The sequence below is a fragment of the Syngnathus typhle genome, linkage group LG9 (genome assembly GCF_033458585.1).
Source record: "Syngnathus typhle isolate RoL2023-S1 ecotype Sweden linkage group LG9, RoL_Styp_1.0, whole genome shotgun sequence".
Lineage (NCBI taxonomy): Eukaryota > Metazoa > Chordata > Actinopteri > Syngnathiformes > Syngnathidae > Syngnathus > Syngnathus typhle.
The window spans coordinates 6,716,513-6,736,751 of NC_083746.1; the positions used below are offsets into that span (position 1 = coordinate 6,716,513).

Below are 20,239 nucleotides of genomic sequence, written 5' to 3' on the forward strand. Positions count from 1 at the left end.
ACATAAAATGGAAAAGTGTGCCTTGGCCTGAGGAGCCCACGTTTCAAATTGTTTTAGTGAGCGCCGGTTAAATCAGGCTTGTCAAGCGCTCCAGGCAAATGGGGAAAAGGACCATCCAGGTTACCCAGGCAATATCTCTTTGCTATGAGTAGGTAAAGTCACGTTCTTAGCCATCTTATTGGCAATAACATACAACTGCAACAAAAAAAAACATGGAGGCTTAGTCACGTTGACGCAGCCAACACCTTGAATCAAGTTGTTTTCCAAAACATACATTTTATTGGGATCACATTGAAATTTGGACCAAAAGTGGAGTGTTATGACTTTTTTTTCAGATGACAATTCATGTTTTGTTTGAAATCTGGCAAACAAAGGTTGTCAGAAGTGAACCATTAGCTTGTGTAAAGAGGCTTACCTTTGGAATAGGGTGTCAGAAGTAGTAGGATGGTTTGCTGCATGAGTGGTCTTTGCACAAGTACCTGGCACTCTGATATTTTGTCACTGTCGAGTTTTTTTTTTTCCAGCTCTAGATTGAGGCTATTACTCATCAGAGCCAAGTGAAAATGGAGTGTGGGATGTTTATCCATGAAGCCATCCTGGGTGTACCTTTGCTGAAAGGAAAGTGAGTATGCTGTGAACTTGGATAGCATCGTAACAGAGTGACATTAAGAAAGACCAAAATATAACAAATATAAAATATAGTGTTGTAGTCAATGTATAGTCTTCATATCTGAGGGATTGTGACTCACCTCAAGATGTACATGCTAGTTATCGTCCTCTGGTTTCCATGGCAATTAGTGTCTGAAGTGGAACAGAGACAGAGCATGTAATCACTAGAAATGAATATTACTGAGCCCCTTTTGTATTGTGGTAAAATTGATGTTTTTCCACCCACTACAAGATTCCACTCTGGGTTGTCACTCTTATTCCTCATAGTTTCGAGACGGATGTCAGATGTGAGATGGTTCATCTAAGCGTGGGAATGAGGAATCTGTGAAGGATATTGGGCTCACCTCCAGAGGGAGGATGAAGTATTCAAATTTCCAGAAATGGGACAGAAAAGCTACCATGTGCTACATTAGTGTAACACAGAGCTAAACATTCTCCTGATGAAACATGTAGTATGATGCACAAAAAGGTTTGAGAGCGAGGATTTTAAACCCTCCTAGGTGACTTGAGCAAAACTTTCCAGAAGAATTAGTCACATTAAACCATTCACTTCTGCGCTATAAAGACTTGACCGTTAGACACACAAGAATCCACAAGTGGCAATTTTACCGCTACAATACAGGCAAGACTCTTGAGACTCAATTCCAAATTTTATTTTCTTGTAAACATTTCCACTCTCCGGGTTTACGAGGGCAAAAGGCGATCGAGCGTAGGAGGCATTTAGCACTTTTCAAACACACTGGGGCATTTTAATGAAAAGTTGCCGGACCTCTGCGGTGCTAACTGCGCTGGATGACCTGTTTATTTGGACTCGGAGGGCGCATGTCCTCGGCTCCTGGAGCCATCTGTGAATAAGATGCCACGGTGGGGGTTTTGTCAGCCAAAATAAGCATCGGTAACGGCCAAAGAGTTCAGCGCAGCGGGGAGGCGTGTGTTTATTTACCGCTCACACACTCGGACTGAACAAACAACACAGAAGATCTGGTTAAGGATTATTTTATTACTTCGCAGTTTGTAGTTTCTACCATGGAAAAATAACATGTAACATAAGACTGTATTTACAATTCCATTTTTACAAAGTGTCTTTACAAGATTTGTGTTGCTTCCCGAAGAAAAAAAAAAAACATTCAAAAGTGATACTAAAACACACACAACATCCACATCCACACACATCCAAATCAAACTGGAATACACACATAAATAAATATAAACATTCACTGACTGTTCCACGACAAACATTTCTACAGCCAAGATGTACAATGCATCATTTCCACACGTTATAATTTCATTAATAAACATTACATAGTATTCCCAGTATAGTTCTTTGTTAATCCGTTAAAGGAATATCGCTAACATATCGAAAAAGGACCATTTAAATTTTTCTTTTTCATGCCAACAGAATGCAAAGGGTCGCCATGCAAAAGCTCTCCGATCGAAGCGCGTTTTTAAAAGTCGAATGGACTACATGCAATGGAACTATGTGACATATTCTGGATTAGACAACGGTGACACCAAACATCGGTCAAAATAAATAGATCTCGTGCTTTTCTTCACAAATCGGCGACGTACATATTGGTTTTTCTGTGTACGCCTCAAAGTGTACACAAGCTGCTGTTGTTGATGACTTCCATATTAGCTGCATACTAACAAATACACAACAGTAGACTTTGTAGTAAAATTGTCAAAACTGTACACCGACCGGTCTGACGTGGTGAGTCAGAGGGGTTCCGAAAAGGATGTCTTGCGATGCTTTCAAAGAAGAGGACTGTTGTTTCATAAATGGAAAAGGGAGTGTGGCGGGGGCGTCGGTTTTTGGGACAGTTCACGTTTCCACACTTTCTTTCCGGATAGTCTCTGACAAATGGGAAGGAAAGAACGACTGGATTTGCTTCACTTTGCGACTCAGTGTCTTTCGACCGATGGTTTCTGGTGATGGGAATGGTGTTGCCGGAGTCTGGGCCCTTGGGGGCGGGAAAAAGACACAGATTAAAGCTGTGAAATACACGACACAGGATTCTTTTATAGAGAGGTTGAAGGACATCGGAGTGTCCCAAGATGTTATTGCACTGATACATTTCGGCTATGAATCTCTTCAAGGCAACGTTTTCATCACACACAAGACCGTTGGTCAAGCTCTGACCTTGCGGGCTTATTCGTTTCCTGTTTCATGGCATCGTTGGATTTCACTGCCATTTTCCACCCACACACCATTTTGTCACATTTTAATGTTGTCCATCTCTGTAGTAAAATTTTCTCTACATTTCTTGAGCCAAGGCGCACGTTTTGTGTTAGAAAAAGCGAAAAACGTCAGGAAAAATGAATCAATTATAGTAGATAGTATCATCCTGTCACAGTTTACTCACAAATGCACTTTGTGGAAAACCTGAGCCAGTTTCCTCGAACTTAATCTGGTGGTATGAATGAGGTTAATTGTACCTTCTGCCCCCTAGTGAAAGAGATTTTAATTGTTCTGTCTCTCACTAATGGTCACTGGCATATAGATGAGCAAAGATACATTATTTGTAGTAAATAAATACTGTGCTGAAGCACAGTTAGTTTGTACCAATGGGTGTGTTAAGTATCAGTATCTAAAACTTCTACTAGTATCTAAATAATAATAAAGTGGATCTACAAAGTTGTCATTGGATAGCACTCGTGTGCTTTTATTTTGGTGGATCAAATTCTGTTAAAATGGTACAATCTAGTGCCCTTGGCGAGTCGGTGAGACAGTGTTGCCATGACGACACGTTTATCCTCATAAAATGCCAGCGTACCATCCAAAAACGTCTGAAATTCATTTTTGAATCGATAAATTCAACATATTGCAGTTAGCATGTCACATTGCAGACTGATATATGTATAAGGTCTGACAATAAAAGTCTATTGTCACAATCGTTCATGGACGCATGCGAGGCTAATCTGATTTAAAGAGACGGGCCTGTCGCAATGATTTGCAACATCGCAGTTTTTTGGCCTCGCATCGGACATGGGTTCGTATTCGTTTGAATTTGAAATGACAGCTTGGACGTCAGAGGAAGTACTGTGCTTATGAAAATATGGACGTTCGTGGTAATATTTTTTTTTTTTAACTAAGATGTTTACGTCTGGTATGTAGTCTGTAGGATCCGTCTCACTGCAATTCTCAACAACATCGATGATATGGAAAAGGGATGAATGGTTGGTTCCCAAAAGGGCTAATCATCTTGTAGTGCGTCATTGATCTGATAATGTTGAAACAGCTTGAAATGTTAATGGTGGGAAGAGCCTGATGTGAAAAGTGTCAGGAGTGAGCTCATACTTACGGTGTTGATTGACTGCTAATACGTTGGGCGTCTGGAAGGTCTTGACAGTGGCGGGGCCTTCCCCTCCGCTCGTTATTACTTGCACCTCCAGTCTGTAGTAGGTGGACGGCCGCAGGTTGGACACGACCAGCAGATTGTGATCCTGCCGAGTGACGGCAGAGACACGCAATCAGATGCAATTCAAACCAAAGTTGGCAAACAGAGAGGACTCAGACACAAACAAATCACGACTTTCATAAGGCCGCCTCGCTCTCGTCTCTGCAGCCGGCTCGATAAAGCGTGAGGTGGGTGGCGTTATTTATAGTCGAGCTCAGGAGGCTGGGAGGCGCAGATAGGCGCACCGTACTGTCGAAGGAGCCAGATGATGTCAAAAAGCCGTCTTCTCTTTCTCGCAGAGCATGAAAGCGAAAAGACGCAAAGGCAGATGAAACGATATGAGAGTGTGAGAACAACGCCGTCTCGGAGCTTTTCCCGAGCGTCTGTCGGCGCACAAGATTCATGAAAGGAAGGCCACGGGGCGTTAACCTAAAGCCAGGCTCGACACTGAGAAATAAAACAGCTTCTATCTCACGGAAACACAAGCGACTTGTTTCACAAGTCATCGTAGCTTCTTATCGGAGTTTCAAACACCCTCCAGATTTCTCGATTAATCGTATTCAGCAATGTGATCAAGGAGTCTCTGGTGCAGATCATAGTTTTACCATATGCTAACATTACTTCTGCTAGGGCTTTTTTTTTTTTTTTGCAGACGAGTGAAGTGATTTAAACCTTGTTTATAGAGTATGATAAAATATTGAAGAATCAACTTGCAGTAGCTTTTAATTAATGAATCATTCGGGGCTTGTTTTAAACACATTTGTTTGTGTTTGGTTCAACAGTCTTGACATTGTGAGTCACTCCACACTTTTGAATACCGGCAAATCAGGGGATTGGTATTTTTTTTTTAATGATGCAATTGAGACTCCAACGAAAACTGAGAATACTGCTAACTTGTTGGGATAAAAGTGTTACCCTGAAAACAAAAGCTGAGCTATGTGACAATTTGGCAGTGGTATTTCTTACCGGAGGCAAGATTTGGGACTGGGAAATGATGCTGTTGGGCAAGCTATTCTGTCGACTCTCAGTGGTGATTTCAGCCCAGGTGACTTGAAAGCCCGTAATACGTTGGTGGGCCGCCACCCGAGACACACGCCACAGGAAGCTGCCGGAGATATTTCCTCCGTTGATGGAAAATGTTGCTGTCAGGTTTTCGGGCTTGGCCAAAACTTTAGGAAGTGTTGCAGCTGTTTGAGAAAAAAAAAAATTAGTTTCTTGCCAAGTATTCAGTAGAAGATTGATACCATTTTAGGTCGGTATGCTATCTATAAAGCAAAGGGGAATCACTAAATTACACTTCAAACTTAAATAGCACCGCCAAGGACGGTGCTTTTTCATCCATATCTCTGACGACATTTTGCAAAACCTCCATCAATCACATCTGCAATACATGTTTTTGTACACTGGCCTTGCAGGAGGTTTGCGCTCCACAGAGATCCGTATAAACCGACACTTGTGCAGGGTGTTACGTGCCAGACTATTTCTTGGCTCAATCAGATTTTTTTTTTTTTCCCCGGTGGCAAGAATCCCAAAATGTTGAAATCTTGTTTTGATAGTTTATGGATTTTATTTCATTACCTTGATTGAATACACTTGCAGAGTTTAATTGCTATATCAACAGTAATCAGATGGCTTTGTCAAATATCTCAATACTTGCCTCCCTCTCCCGGGCAGGGGATGTGTTTGTGAGTCTTGCTCCGGATGGTAGCGCAAGACGGCGTGAGGAAGGTGATGGTCTCCTCCTTGGAACGTCTCTTGGACTTGAGCATGTGAACCGTGACCTTGTACTTGCAGGAGAACAAGAGGCCCGGGAGGTTGATGTAGTTCTCCTGAGCCAAGAAACACACCATTGAGTCCCGTTGATGACTTTGACATGACATCGGGGGTCACGTCCCACCGAGCCTCTGAGATAATTAAAAGCGCGGCGCCAAGACGGATCACATTCCCGCTCAGGCTCAGAACCTCACTTTCATTTTTTTCTTCACTATGATAATTCGGTGACCAGACCTGTTTGTGTGCTATGCCAAATAACACGCACTTTCAGGGTGTGAATTCTGGTGGTTTGCATGATCAAGTGTGAATATTATCAAACCTAAACTTGGAACGCAACCAAAACAAACAGACTGAGACCACTTGAACAGGTCGGTCTCGGCCCGTTTGTAACCGAGCCGTCAGTTTAGCTGAGATTTGAAGACAGCACAGACCACAAGACTCAAAACGTAGAGTCGAAAGAATTGAAATGTCAGGAATGTTTTGGTCACATTCAGATATAGCTAGTGGGGCATCTGAATATATTACAATATTGTAGTTCCTTTTTAATAAAAAAAAAAAGGTATAAAAAGTCCAACTTATACTGTAAAAATTCATCCAACAAGGAAAATATATTTGGTGTAAACCGATTCCTTTTTTCTTATGATTTTCAAATGTCTTAAGATGGTGAAAGGTTGTTCTTTTTATCTTTAACCTTTTGTCATCCATCCATCCATCCATCCATCCATCCATCCATCCATCCATCCATTATCTGAATTGCCAAATTATAAAAAGATAAATAAAAGTGAACGTGAAATATTTTAATTTGAGTCGATTGGAATTTATAAAATGAGTTGGACTTTTTTTCCCTTTTTTTTTTTTTTAAATTAAGTTCTCCTCACTAACTTATTCCAAAAGCAATGCAACTGCTTTGGTCCAGACCAGAGAACACAATTATTGTAAGCACATCCTCAAACATTTTTTAGATGCAGCACCCAAAAAAGTACTTCTCTCATCTCCTTTTTAAGGGAATATCGCTGACGTATGAATTATGATCTCTCATTGGACAAAAAAGTGGAGCTTCAACTTGAACAGGGTGCTCCCTGAAGAGCCGCCGTGTACATTTCTCTCTGATACCAAACAGCTTTGATTAAAAGTGAATGAGAAAGACGCTGCACTCACATGAAAGCACAAGGCTGGAATCCTTCCCAGCCAACCTATAGAAGCAGGATGTATATTTCCAAGCAACCACAGTCAGGCTCCCCAAAGAATGTGTTGATTGGCCAGGTCTCTGCCATCCTGTATCAGCTTGAGCCCAAACAGCCCCCCGGCCCTCCCTCACCTCCCTTGACTCTCTTAAAAGGAAGCCTGGAGTGGAGGCTCCTTCAATGCTGTCCTCCATTCCCGGAACATTTGCTTTATTAAATGCCTTTTATTGGCCATCACCCCAATCGCCTGACCACAAGACTGAGTGTTCACAACAACAGCCATTGATTTGCCGAGTGCCATTGGGCTTCGGGTTCATCGAGTGGAAGATTTGTCCGGGCTAAAGCATCAAATAAAAATGGGAGGGGTGAGGGTGGGGAGGCACGTGCTCTGCCTCAGCAAGCTTGGCCAAACATTTTCAGCACAAGCCCAAAATTAGAATTTGGTTCCTTTCTGGAATCCAAACAAGAACTAAAACGTTATTTGGCAATAATCTGCATGTCTGCTTAGAAACAAACCCTTTTGGATCCCAAACCAAATTCTTTGGGAAACCCTGACTTGGGTTGAATTGATAGAACTGCAATTTTTATGCTCCCCAGTGGCACAATTTGAATATGGCAGCATCACGAGAATGAAAGCACAGATCATTAAATAAGGTCAAAATCTGGTACATTAAATTTACAAGGACCATTAAATAAGGAAAATGATTGGAGACGGCAGTCACTGCAGTAATGTTAACATTGCCGCATTTAAACGAGTAGGTGAAGACTCCAGAATAACTGAATAGATATTTGAATGATTCAGCAATGTTGACACTTCTTGACACGTTTATGTCCATTTTGGACGCATGAGATGTTCCAGGTGTCACGTTGTAAAAGGTGCAAAATGGCTGCCGTAAACAAACCTGTGTGGAGGATTTTTCTGGGCCCCGCGTCTCATTGTGGTGGCAGTACTCAGGCATCCACTGGACGTGGTAGCGGTTCATTCCAGGCTCTGGAATGTTAGATACAAGGGAAAATGTTGAAAAAGAAAAACACATCCAAAATCACATAATAGTGTTGTTTGTAGTTTATTTGTAGCGCTGTAGAACTGGCAATCAACGGCAGAAAGCATTTTTACTACTCCTTTATATAAAAAAAACATTGCTGTTTTAGTGCAGTGGTCTGGAAAAAGCAAGTAATTTGTCTGTGGGAATGAGCTGTTTTTACCGTTTTTACTTTTAATAGCGTAAATACTTGAGAGATGAGTCAATAACAATAACTTTTCTATTGCCAGTCAAAGTGGAAGTGGCTAACTTAGAGTAATTCTCTTTTTAGCAAGATGTCAAAAGTTGCCCCATTCCCCAGTTTTTGTATTCTGACAATTTTAAATGAAACACACACGATATTTCATTCGACAGGGTGAAATGATTAAATGACAACACTCCCATCTTGAGATCAAGATAACTTATCGCTCTCTTCCTGTTTTCTAATAGCAGTCAAAACTTTTCCACTTAAAAACTTTGCCACTGATTAAATTTCTACATCCATGCATTGACGCACCAAGCACTTTTTTTTTTAGCCAAGAAAATGTAGTCTCTTTTTTTTCCCCCCTTTGCTTGTTTTTTTCTGCAGCTGCGTTTTGGGAGGAATCTCTAAAAGGCCACTTTACACCATACATTTGGCAGCAAACGCACACAGTTAGCAGCTAGCTAGTAAGCAGAGCGAAGCGTTTAACAGCCGAAAATCTTTCCAGATACTTCCTCCGGGACTTGGTAGAGCTTTAAAGCAGATCTAACAGCACGTAAATAGTGGACAGATGCGCACGGACGACGGCGTTGCAGCTGTTTGCTATCAAGCTGGCAAAATGTCAGTTTGGACCCCAAGTGACTAAAAAATAAGATAGTAATCCTCCTCGGTACGGCCGAAATGACCTTAATTGGACACATTAGCCCTCGTAAAAGAGCTCTCATGAGTTCATCATCGTGGCCCTCCTCTAATGTTACCAAATTCATTATTCATTCAACTGTGTCGCTCCAATGTGTGCAAAAATGTGTCTGATTAATAATTGAACAACGCTGCGTTCGCCTTGCAGCAGGGCCGGGGTTGCAGCGGGGAGATAAAAGGGGCCCTTTGAAGACTTAGACGCAGCGTTGGCACCCGGAGCCCTTTAGCTCTTTGGAAGCAGAAGAGAGGAATTACAGGGTACCAGGAAATAGAGGGGAGGGAAGAAAATAAAGAAGATATGGTGTCTGGCACTGAGAGAGGATGACATGTACAACAAGGAACGGGAAACGAAAAACAGGTACACAGAAGCAGCTCTCGAGACATCTGCGGTGTCGTGGTTCACTCGGCTGACTTCAAGTCCCATGCTGTCGTATTTGTTTATGCGCCGTATGATCAGAGGTGTCAAATTCAAGTCCGGAAAGTAGAAACCCTGCCGCAGTTTGGTTTTAGCTACTGGTGCTAACCAACTGATCGGACAGATTAACAAACAGATGATCAGAACTATCGGTTACCAGACGGCTCTGGCACCGTCTAGACTTTTGTTTGGGTGCGAGCCATATTATCTGATGAAGCTTTGCTTTGGTGTTCAAGAAACAGCCCAGAAGCCGAGCATAGATTAATTTCTGTCTCCGTATATGTCTAGAATCTGCCTTATTGATTTGGTTCCAACTCCTTGTGACTATGATATGTCAAGACCTATAGAAAATTCATGACTGGATGGCATCAGAGTTGTCATTGCCAGACTGACGCTGTCGGCATGTCGGGCGGACAGCGATATATTATCTGATCAAGTCCACAATGCATTTTGCTTTGCTGTTCTACAGACACACCAGAGGCCCAGTGATTCAGTGTATGTGAGTGTAAATGGTCGTCTGCCCTTGTGAAAAGGTGTAAAACGGCTTTTGCCTGGGCTAGACTCCAGCTCACCCATGACCCTGAGCAGAATAAAGAGTATAGACCGGACGGATGGAATAAGTCAGAACAGTAGCTACCAGACTGCCGACATCGCCGCCGTCCTCCAGCCTTTTGTCTGCGTGTTGGGCGGACAGCGATATATTATCTGAACAAGTACACAGCTTCGGCGTTCTGGAGACATCCCAAAGAACCGAGGTGCTTTGGATCACAATGAATGAGGGTTTAATCACGGTCCAGTTAACCTGTCCTTTCATTTTGTCTGTCACACAAACCAGATGTCCCCAGACTACAACTCGGCGGGCCATCTTTGTGTTTACAGTAGTAGAACCAGGCTTGCCGGAGCCAAAGACCGGGGTCATCCCTCAAGTCTAATGAATGGCAGCGGCACATACTGTACACTGCAGACGAAAAGAAACGAGGAGCCTGGATGAGGATTTACAGTGTTCTCTAACACAGTGATTCCCCGGCCGTGATTGATCGCAGTTAGCGGCGCTCCAAGCCAACCTTCGCGAACAGTTCTGGGCCGAGTCCATCTCCTCGCCTCTCTCTTCTGATTCAGCAGTTGGTGTCTCACCAGGCCTTTCCCTTCAAGCCAGCCTTTGCATTCTTGACTCCGGGATGTAGAGTTTGGCTTGGCCCGTGACATAGATTAGTAACAGAACATGGAGCAGCCAATGGGATTTGACAGGTTACCCTGAGAGCGTTGCTTTCAAGGCTTCCATATTTCCACTCCGGTATTAACCAAAGACTTGGGAAATGGACACCGCTGGGACAGGCATGTCTACGCGGGCAAGCCTTCCCGTGCCGTGTGACATCAGCTCTTGCAAAACAAAATGGAGTGCCTAAGCGGGGATCTATTAAAGGCAGCTGTCAATAAATCCCATCGCGCAGCTCCCACTCGGAGTGTTTATTGTTCTTTACTAAACAGTGGCTCCGCTCTGCCAGTCCGTGTGCACGTTTTACACCATTTTTTTCTCCCTTTAGCCCTCACACAAAGACACATTGATTCATTTAGTCCATCTAAACAATCAGGTAACGATGAAGAGATTCTTCCATTGTTTGGCTGAAAAGAGCCAAGCATAACACATTATTACGGCATTCATCATTCTCGACCTTAACGGGGTGCTAATGTGATTTTATTAAAGCTATAAATCAATACAGATTTTGTTCATACCTCCGCGGTTCTTCCAGTAGACACGAACTTGCAGCTGGCCATCCTGGTAGAAGGGCGTGCCCACCTCCAGCGGCCCAGAAGGTCGCTTTGCCTTGGCCAAGGTTGGTCCGGCGGGGGGTATCTCTTCTTTCTTTGACTTGTGCCCTGATTTTACTAGGGAAAGAAATGGGAAACGTTTTTTGCTTCTGCAGTTGAAACAGCACATTGATTCTGTCATGGCCGCAACGTGGCGACACAAAGACAACACTTTCCTTGTCAAAATCAAGCTGCTACAACATGTTCTTTATGTGCCGGAGCTGGATAGGTACCAACAGGCTTGAGTCCAAATGCAGCCAACTTCAATGGTACATAAAAATGTGCATGCTTGTAGCACTGAGGCTTAGTCTGTCTGCTAACAGTTAATAAGAAGAATTTTGTGCAAGCGGAATGCAAACAAACTTAAGGAAAAACTGATTTTAGCGACAGATCAGCAATATCACACAGACCACGACTTACTCTTCGCACAATAAGCCGATTCAGTTTGCTTTACAAATGTAGCACTAAATTTAGAGTTATTTCATGTTTTATAAATGTTCATACTAGTCAAAGTCAACAATTTTTGATGTTTGATATCTTTTTGTTTTGTTCTTTCGTTCCCAGCTTTCACTCGGCTAATCTGCCGTTTGCTTAGAAATGTCAGTTTGTATTAACCATGCTGGTCTCAAAGTAAATTACACTTCACAACTATGTAGGGGGGGGGGGGTGTATTTAAAAATATTCTTTACCAGACGTCTTCTTTCCCTCTGACACAAAAATTATCTGGTCAGGACTTTTGTTTTTTTAATGGATTGCTGTCCTTTTATACAGTGCCTTGCATTTGATTCTCAAGTTTCAATTTCTTGCAACGTCTGACATAATTAATCAACTGTTTTATTGATTGCGTAGAATTAATTGTGCAAACCTGTTAGTTAATATGTAAACACTCTCGTTGACAGGCATATATGCATGACAATGAGTGCAACCAATTTCTTGGACAAACACCAAACTCACAATGACATCGACAAATGGGTGATAAAAGTCTAGCAGCTGAAGGAACAAACAAATATTATCCAAGTCCTGTGGTGTTTACCTGATTCCGAATTCTGGGTGGTGCTGAATTGCAGCAAGGCCTTGGGACTCTTCAGTCGCACCTGTCCCCAATACGTCACGGCCTGCAGCTCCATAGTGTAACTGCTGTTGACTTGCAGGGCCTCCAGGTCCACCCAGCTTTGAGTCTGTGACAACAGAGGTAGGCATTTGAGTCGTGTCGCTGAAGCTCTTTCTCAAATGCTTGTCACCATCTGAGCTGAGGCTCAGCCTGTGCCAAAGCCAGGCCTGCGGGAAAGCCCTTCTTATGAAGAACACATGTGGAGGCCTCCTCGTGTTGAGGAGATAGCCACCGGGGCCTCGTGAGGGAGCCGTGTTGTCACAGCCTCCCAGGGTTTCCATCCCCTGCTTGGCTTTCTTGCATTCCAGCGGCAACAGTGAGCCCTGATGAGCTCTTATTATTGACTGCGTGCGTGTTTTGACATTCTTGGGCCAGCAGGGTGCTTTGGAAGACCCCAAGGTGCCAAAGTGGAAACCAGTAGTACATGTGTCAATAGGTGTCTGATGTCTCGACTCTCAGTGCCGCATCTGCTCTTCATTTTGAAAAACTAATTCAGAAGAAGACTCTCTGCAGGTGTGTATGTGTTGTCTAGACTAGGAGGTTTTGCGCGTCTATCCCTAATGAAATGATTTTCACGGGCGGATGTTAGTGGAAGTCTGTATGTACTCGGGCACTTATGTTACGTTTTTGGGGAATCAAATAGTCTGTAAGCCATTTATTTTAAGGGTAATGATACGTATAAGATGAGTTTCAAATGAAACTGATTCTGATTTTGGGATATCTGCAGTTTAAACCATTTAAATTGGCAGTTATACATCTTTTTAGAGGAAATGTCAATTCTTGGCAGGTTTTCGCTATTCACAGCTGGGTTCGGTCAATTTTCTACGCTAACAGCAGTTGATTACTCTGTTAAAACTCAAAGAGTTTTACAATCAAATGATTGAATACCAACTTGTTCTTATTGCAAACATTTTAGCACAGGTTAGTTAGCTAAAATGCATTTGACGACGCAATATTCCGAATGATGTACAATGCAAACATTTCATTCCTAATGTGGTTCATCACAGTCCATTTGTTAGCCGCAACCAAGAATTCCAGAAAAAAATGAAGTGGAGTAACTTAGCAGAAATCTACACAGCATCTCAAAGGCTGTATAAAAATGTCAAAGAAAATAATTTATACTGCATGTAAGCCATGGATTTATACTTCTCATTTACTAGCCCGATTTCATATACATTTCAGCAACGCGGTTGTAAATCATGAGACTTGGCGAAGTTGTACGAAAACCTCCACAGTGATCGACGCACAATAGAAGGAGGAATGTGCTGTGGTATGAGCGAAGGATGTCTTTAATTTGGGGGGGGGGGGGGGGGGGGTATGACAACTGATCTTTTCAAGGCCTAATCAATGAAGACAGTACAGGGGGTCCTCAGTTTATGATACTTTCATTCCTTTGGCGGCTTGTAGTCTCTTAGTTGTAGGGAAATATTACATTATGAAAAACACTTGTAGGCATAAAGTTAGTACGACATTACTGTCATCGGCTACAAAGCTCCTATACTGGTTCCATCCTAGTTGATACAGCAATCACAATCACATCATTGTATCTGTTTACCATTTCTACTTGGGTGTTATAAGCGCAAATAAAATGGGTCCGTGTCATAAAGCCACAGACACCATGAGCAACAGAAGGGATGAGTGCCAGCAAGACATACAATAAATAAAGTCAGAGAGCCATTTTTAGCATCCTGGTAGCCTCTGTGTCTGAAGTACAGTAAATAACGACCCGATCCTCGTGGAAATAGTGAATGAATCACAATTAATGTGTCCTCCTTCAAAGCATAACTGGGTTGAAGGGCTTCTTCAATCAGTCAGCGGAAGGAAAAGCAACAAACAGAAAAGCTGACTCTGTTTGTGATTGATGGCTTCGCATGCAACATTGGAGAATCCCGAGGAGGGGGACTTTGAGTGAGATAATGTCGGAAAGCAGAAAACAAAGCGGGGAGAAAGGACTGGGAGGGAGCGTTTACCCCGTTGGTGGTCTTTCTCCTCCTCTTCTTGGACGGAACCGTCGACTTGGTGGGCACGGTCCAGCTCCAGAACACTTTGTAGTGATGTATGGGAATGTCGGGCTCCTCTGGCAAGCTCCAGTTGAGACGAACTGTCACCAGGCCTTCATCACCCTGCGTCACGTTGGTGACACGCAGGCTGCTCGGGCGTGGCGGGGCGGACGGGTCTGGAGGACGAAGGAGCAAACGCTGTCACGAGGGTGACAAATTTCACACATCTGCAGACATTTAAAACCTCGAGGTTCTTTCGGGCGAGTCTAATTGAAGGTGGAGTTACATTTGCAGCCAGAACGCCTTTCACCACTTTGGCTGAGGAGGAGAGGGGTGACTGCTATGACACTTTGTAAAGTCATTAGCCCTCCGCTGACAATGCACCGTGAGATGTTATGACAGGTGTCATATCACGGCTACGACAGCACTCGTGGTCAGGGGTTAACAAACACATGGTGGCCAGCCTTGGCATCGCCGCGATGAACGTGCGAGCGGATTCCGTGTGCTCCCGCTGCTGTGCCGCTGCTCGCTTTTGATGGCAGAGAGAAAGCGGCGATGTCTCTTGCTGGCAGTCTCGTAAAGGAACGGACTACAAATACTTCATGATTGCGCCTCAGTACAATTTTCATGGTCTGTACCTTAATTAAGATTTCATCTCAGAAATTTCCTTTGGCTATCTAAACACAGTTAGACTTTTACTCAAATTATATGTCACAAAAGTCTACCATTCATTTTCTATTACCGTATTTTCCGCACCTATAAGGCGCACCGGATTATAAGGCGCACCTTCAATGAATGGCCCATTTTAAAACTTCGTCCATATCTAAGGCGCACCGGATTATAAGGCACACCTTCAATGAATGGCCCATTTTAAAACTTTGTCCATACATAAGATATATACATCTGGCCCGTGGGCCGGACTTTGGACACGCCTGCTGTAGTGGCTCAATATTGGACCAAATGTAAGGCGCACCTGATTATAAGGCGCACTTCCGGCTTATTGGAGGTTTTTAGGTGCGCCTTATAGTGCGGAAAATACGGTACTATACTAGTCCTGTATTACTAAACTCAACTATCGCTTTTGGGTACTTTATACGAGACTGCTGCTGTGCTGCTATGTCAGAAAGAGAGACAGATCAAGAGAGAGAGAGAGAGAGAGGCAGGGCCACTTGCCAGGCCCCAGAGCAAGGGATAATGAGAAAATGACTCCTCTCGCTCTCTTTCTCTCTCTTTCGCCTTCCCTCTGCCACCTGAAACACATTTAAGCCACTCCAAACACACACACTGACACATGGACTCCGCATACCAGCTGACGTTGGCGGTGCAAGACAAATAAGCCTTCCCTTCTTACAAATTGCCTTAACAAAAAAGTGTAGCAGAAGCAAAATTGCAATCAGATGATACGGGGTAGGCTATGTAAATAGCGACGCTGTGACCGAACGCCCGGGAACTCATCAGTGCCATGACAGCTCCCATCAATCTATCAATGTCCTGCCACTGATTGGCCTGATTGGGGATCACTTTCTATTCCCCCAAGCGGAATCCCTTTTTTCTCCACCTGTGCCGCGCTCCGTCGGAGCGCCATCCACAATGCTCTGGGGAGCACATGCATGATGAAGGATTGACAGTGCGGGTCAACACATACACAGGCAACACATGTAATACCAGACACATATGTATTTAACTTTGGAATAGAGTCTCTTTAAAGGACACGTGCCTTTGGATACAGAAATATTCACAAAAAAAAGCCAAATAATTGACAAGCCACCAAAACTAAAAGCCAGGTGGTTGTAAGCTTATCCTGAGCTTTCCACTGTTCAACATTTTTTTTCTTAATGAATTTTCGGTTGGGAAAGCAGCTCCTAATCTACGTGAGGTATCTGTATTTAAAAAAAAAAAAGTTCAGTGCGCAGCTCTGCCAACACGTCAAACAAACTTGTTTAGTGTCATAAAACGAGGCAGCGACATGACGCTAATCTCTAGCAAAGATCTACGGCAAGTAAAAAAAAGTTACGTCACCTCACTGGGAGCCAAGACTACACTTAAATTCATTTGGAAGCCGAAATATCCCGTCTAATTTAGACATATTACATTTACGCGTGACTCTAAGGAAACGGGATGGAGGGGGGAAAGCCTCTTGTAATTGAATTTGGTAATGAAAGGTTTTGAGCACTCGAATGACTTTGAGTATATTCAGTTTCACTTTGAATTTGTTCATCTCATTGGCCACATTAGGTACTGTGAGTCAGTACCATGTGTACAGTTTGCGTGTTTTTAGACAGGGGAGGCCTAAACAGCAAATCAACATCAAAACAGTGAGTAGGAATAAAAATAAATGTTTTGATTAGAAAAAGCAAAAATGTAAATCAAGCCAAAAGCTCCACCTGCTCCAAGGTCTTAAGCACAACAAATGGAGGTCAGTGGGTGCCGAGCAGGAACTGACACTTGAGTGCGTGAGACCACACAACCAGCACACATAAACACACATGCAAAACGTACGTACACACCTCTAGCGGAGCGGAAGTGTTTGCTTGGCGCAGTGAAGCCGCGGGTCCCGTGCACATTGACGGCAGCGACTCTGAACTGGTACCATCTGCTGGCTCTGATGTCGGCCAGTTGGACCCGCTCCTCGGCGGTCTGAGGGACAGATGGGGAGAGAGAGACCGGCAGGGGGTCAGGGTTCGCGTTGGGTCAGAGCCTCTGTGCGAGTTTGCTGCCACATCAGTCATCCGCGTGTTTCTCCTCGGTGGAACTTTCAAAAGACGAGGCGACTTTGAGGAATGGGCGACTGTGTGGAGCTGTCCGTCACCACGGCGATGTAGTTTCACAGCTGCGGGATGCTACGGTGACACACTAACGCTACCTCGAGTTTACATTTCAGTTTGCTACGGTACAGTTCAGTTCAAATCAGTCAACCTTGGACAAGTTTGTTTTGCATAGCGCTCATTTGAGTCACAGGTGACCTGGAACCTATCCCACCTGACTTGTGTCGAGTTGCTGAGGACACCTCCAGTCAGTGTCAAAGAATGGTTTGTGATTAGACAGCTAAATAAACATTTTGTGTTTTGAACTGTACCACCAGCACAAATGAATAGGTAATGAAAAGTGGAATGGTTTGAGTTTGATATTTTGAGCCATTTTTAAAATGGTACAATATAGAAACTACAAATGACAAAAAGACTGCCGGGACTATATGCGATATGGCTTGAGGTGATATGTTGGGTATTACCGTACCTGTGCAACGGTCTCCCACTCAGTAGCATCATCCTCGCTGGGGTGAATACCAAAGTTCCAGCGCCGTTGCACCACGTAAAGAACGGGTTCCACCGAAATGTTGAACTTGGAGGACCAGCGGATCTCCAGCTGACCCGAGGGCAGCTCTGCAAACACCAGCTCCTTCCTCGGCTTCAGAGGGACTCCTGCGGAAAACAGCGGTCTGGAAGTTAAACGTTGCGTTTTATTCATTTGCGCAAAACACACTTCAAGAATACATAAAACGCAGCACGGGCGTTTGAGAACGAGACATGATCTCACTGGGATCCACGCTGAGGGTCAACAGCTTCTTCTCTTGACTGTGACAGGTTGTGACACTTTTGGCCGCTGCGGTGTGTTTTAGTAGCTGCGAACGTCAAAGTTCACTCGTGTCACTGCTCTTTGCAATTGGCCTTTGAGTTGAAGCCGCAGAGTGGATGTGTGTGTGTGTGTGTGTGAGCTTCATTAAGTGCAGGAGGTCCGACTAATGCTCATCCAAGACTGAATTTAGTGTTTCTGGAGTAGAAAATGGGAACGGTGATAATGAGATAGTGATTGGACTCCTTGATCAATAAACTGTCAAGCACTTTAGAACGTTACATTAGAAACGTATTGACTGCATCAGTCGGAACGATTAACAGATAAAGGAGAATGATGCTTTCCTGTATTTACTTCTCTGCACGTTGGTCATGGTAGAGATACAATTTTTTTCATGGGAGGGGCTGAACTATTGATCTGTCTGGCTTTGCATCCTGAAATGTAACAGTGATGATTACAAATCTGTTGGTGGTTACTCTTGGTGAGTACGGAAGATAAAATAACCAGGCTAAGGTTCTTTTCAGAACTTTTCAAACAACAAGCCGCTGTATGGTATCAGCTTAAAACCAAGTTTATTATTATTTATTATTACCAAGTTAAGCCGCACTGAGACGAACAGGGTAGTACCTGGTAGTACCGCCAACCAATGACTCTTTGAAACTTTTTTGGCCACAGTGATGTTTTAGCAGCTGCTCACTTGCATCACTGCATTGAGCCTTGGACACGCTATGCGCAGAAAATGTGAGCTTCATCATGAGCAGGAGGTCAGCCATTAAGTAAAATAGAAGAGAGCCAGCTTCGGGATACGGGGACAAGGACTGGACCACATTGAGAATTTACACCACTTATGTACTAGTTTATTAGCTGGACAAGTTGCTGCTACTTCCATAGCAAGTAGATCCATGTCGAGATAAGTTGGTAGTATCTTGTAGCAGTACCTCTAGAGATTTCTGGCCATAGTGGTGTGTTTTAGCAGTTGCTCACATGCACGGTCACTTGCATCACTGCACTTGTAAAGTCTTCGCAGGGTAAATATAAGCTTTACTAAGTGAAGGAGCTCGGTCGAAAGCTCATCCAAGGCTGAATTTGCTGCCATTAAGTAGAAGATAAGAGCGTCGGCTTTGCTGATAATGAGAAAGGGATTTGACCGCATCGTCAATAAGCTGTCAAGCATTTTATATTGGACCGCTGGCGTCCAAGGCACGTCGGAGGCTACCGCAGCGCTTGTTGGTGGGCAGTGTGATCAAGACCGTGTTTTGACTTCACAGCATTTCATCTAATTGCAACTCATAAAATGGGATTGCATGAACACGCTGGAAGATGAAGAAAGGGCCCCTTGAGCGCTATGCGGTGTCTTTTGTTTAGTCGCTATGATAACAGCGTCGTACATGCGTACAGCTGGGGGTCATTGTACTGCGGTTTCACAACTCGACGGCTTGTGTGTTGTTTGCGTGCGCCGCTGGACCGACGTGTCACATTTCCTGCGCCACGACGTGCGCCTGGCTAACCGCAGCATTCCTCCCTTCCACTCCGCCTTAGCTCATCTTCTCACAAAGTCACCCAAGTCCTCCTGCTGCAGACACACAAAACCACACCAGCGCACATCTGTGCTCGCAGCCTGGTTTCTTCCGCAAAATGTGGGAGGGTATCAAATGCACTTTCTCGCAGCTTTGCGCCTTCCAAAGATAACTTTAGAGCCGGGCTCGCTCCCAAGAATCACACAGCGTTCATCTTTCAATGGTCCCGCATGCTTACTCCAGGCACCATGATGTAACTCTGCTGTCCGAGGGCCATTTGGGTGGGGGGTGGAGTGGTGGGTTGGGGGGTCCATTCAAGTCAACCTTGCCAACAATAATCATTTCCTCCACTAACACACAAGCTGCCGTTAGGACTGCGCTAATCACGGACAGTGAAAGACAAACACTGTCGGCTGAGGATGGCGGATAAGCTAATAAACGTTCATTAGATTTCACTCAATTGAACCATTTGGACGTTGACATTTTACGCTCTATTTTTTCCCATCATGTTAATGTGAGAGATGATCATTCGGGTTGCATCAGTATAGGGCATGGATGACTAGAATGTAGCGCACGCACCAAGCCTTTCACAGGGTGTGTGAGATTGACTGTGTAAAGGCGGTGTGTTATAATGTTCCATCCAACACTTTTGATACCACTTTTCTGCATTAGAGCTACTCCCTGAGGTATGCCCTTGACTGGTCCCCATCCAATTGCTTGGACCTTAAAGCAAAACAACCATGCAGCATTCATTATAAAGTCTTCAATTAACCAACCGTGTGTGTATTGGGAATGTGGAGAGGCGCCATGAAGTAAATGTTAATCAGGGAAAGCAAGTGAGTGTTGCCAAAGAAAACATCTGAATATACA

General features: G+C 43.9%; 1 protein-coding gene across 1 annotated transcript in view; it reads right to left on the reverse strand.

Moving 5' to 3' along the window:
- Nucleotides 1–1,649: 1,649 nt before the first annotated feature.
- Nucleotides 1,650–20,239, reverse strand: part of LOC133159726 (anosmin-1) — a 48,562-nt gene continuing 29,972 nt past the window's right edge. The window contains exons 5-14 of the mRNA XM_061287036.1: nt 17,517–17,701; nt 16,790–16,919; nt 14,253–14,458; nt 12,205–12,349; nt 11,097–11,249; nt 7,927–8,015; nt 5,725–5,896; nt 5,034–5,254; nt 3,972–4,113; nt 1,650–2,630 (exon numbers count right to left, since the gene is read on the reverse strand). Of these exons, the coding sequence (XP_061143020.1) occupies nt 2,572–2,630; nt 3,972–4,113; nt 5,034–5,254; nt 5,725–5,896; nt 7,927–8,015; nt 11,097–11,249; nt 12,205–12,349; nt 14,253–14,458; nt 16,790–16,919; nt 17,517–17,701 (1,502 nt within the window). The 3' untranslated portion in view covers nt 1,650–2,571. The remainder of the gene's footprint in view (nt 2,631–3,971; nt 4,114–5,033; nt 5,255–5,724; nt 5,897–7,926; nt 8,016–11,096; nt 11,250–12,204; nt 12,350–14,252; nt 14,459–16,789; nt 16,920–17,516; nt 17,702–20,239) is intronic.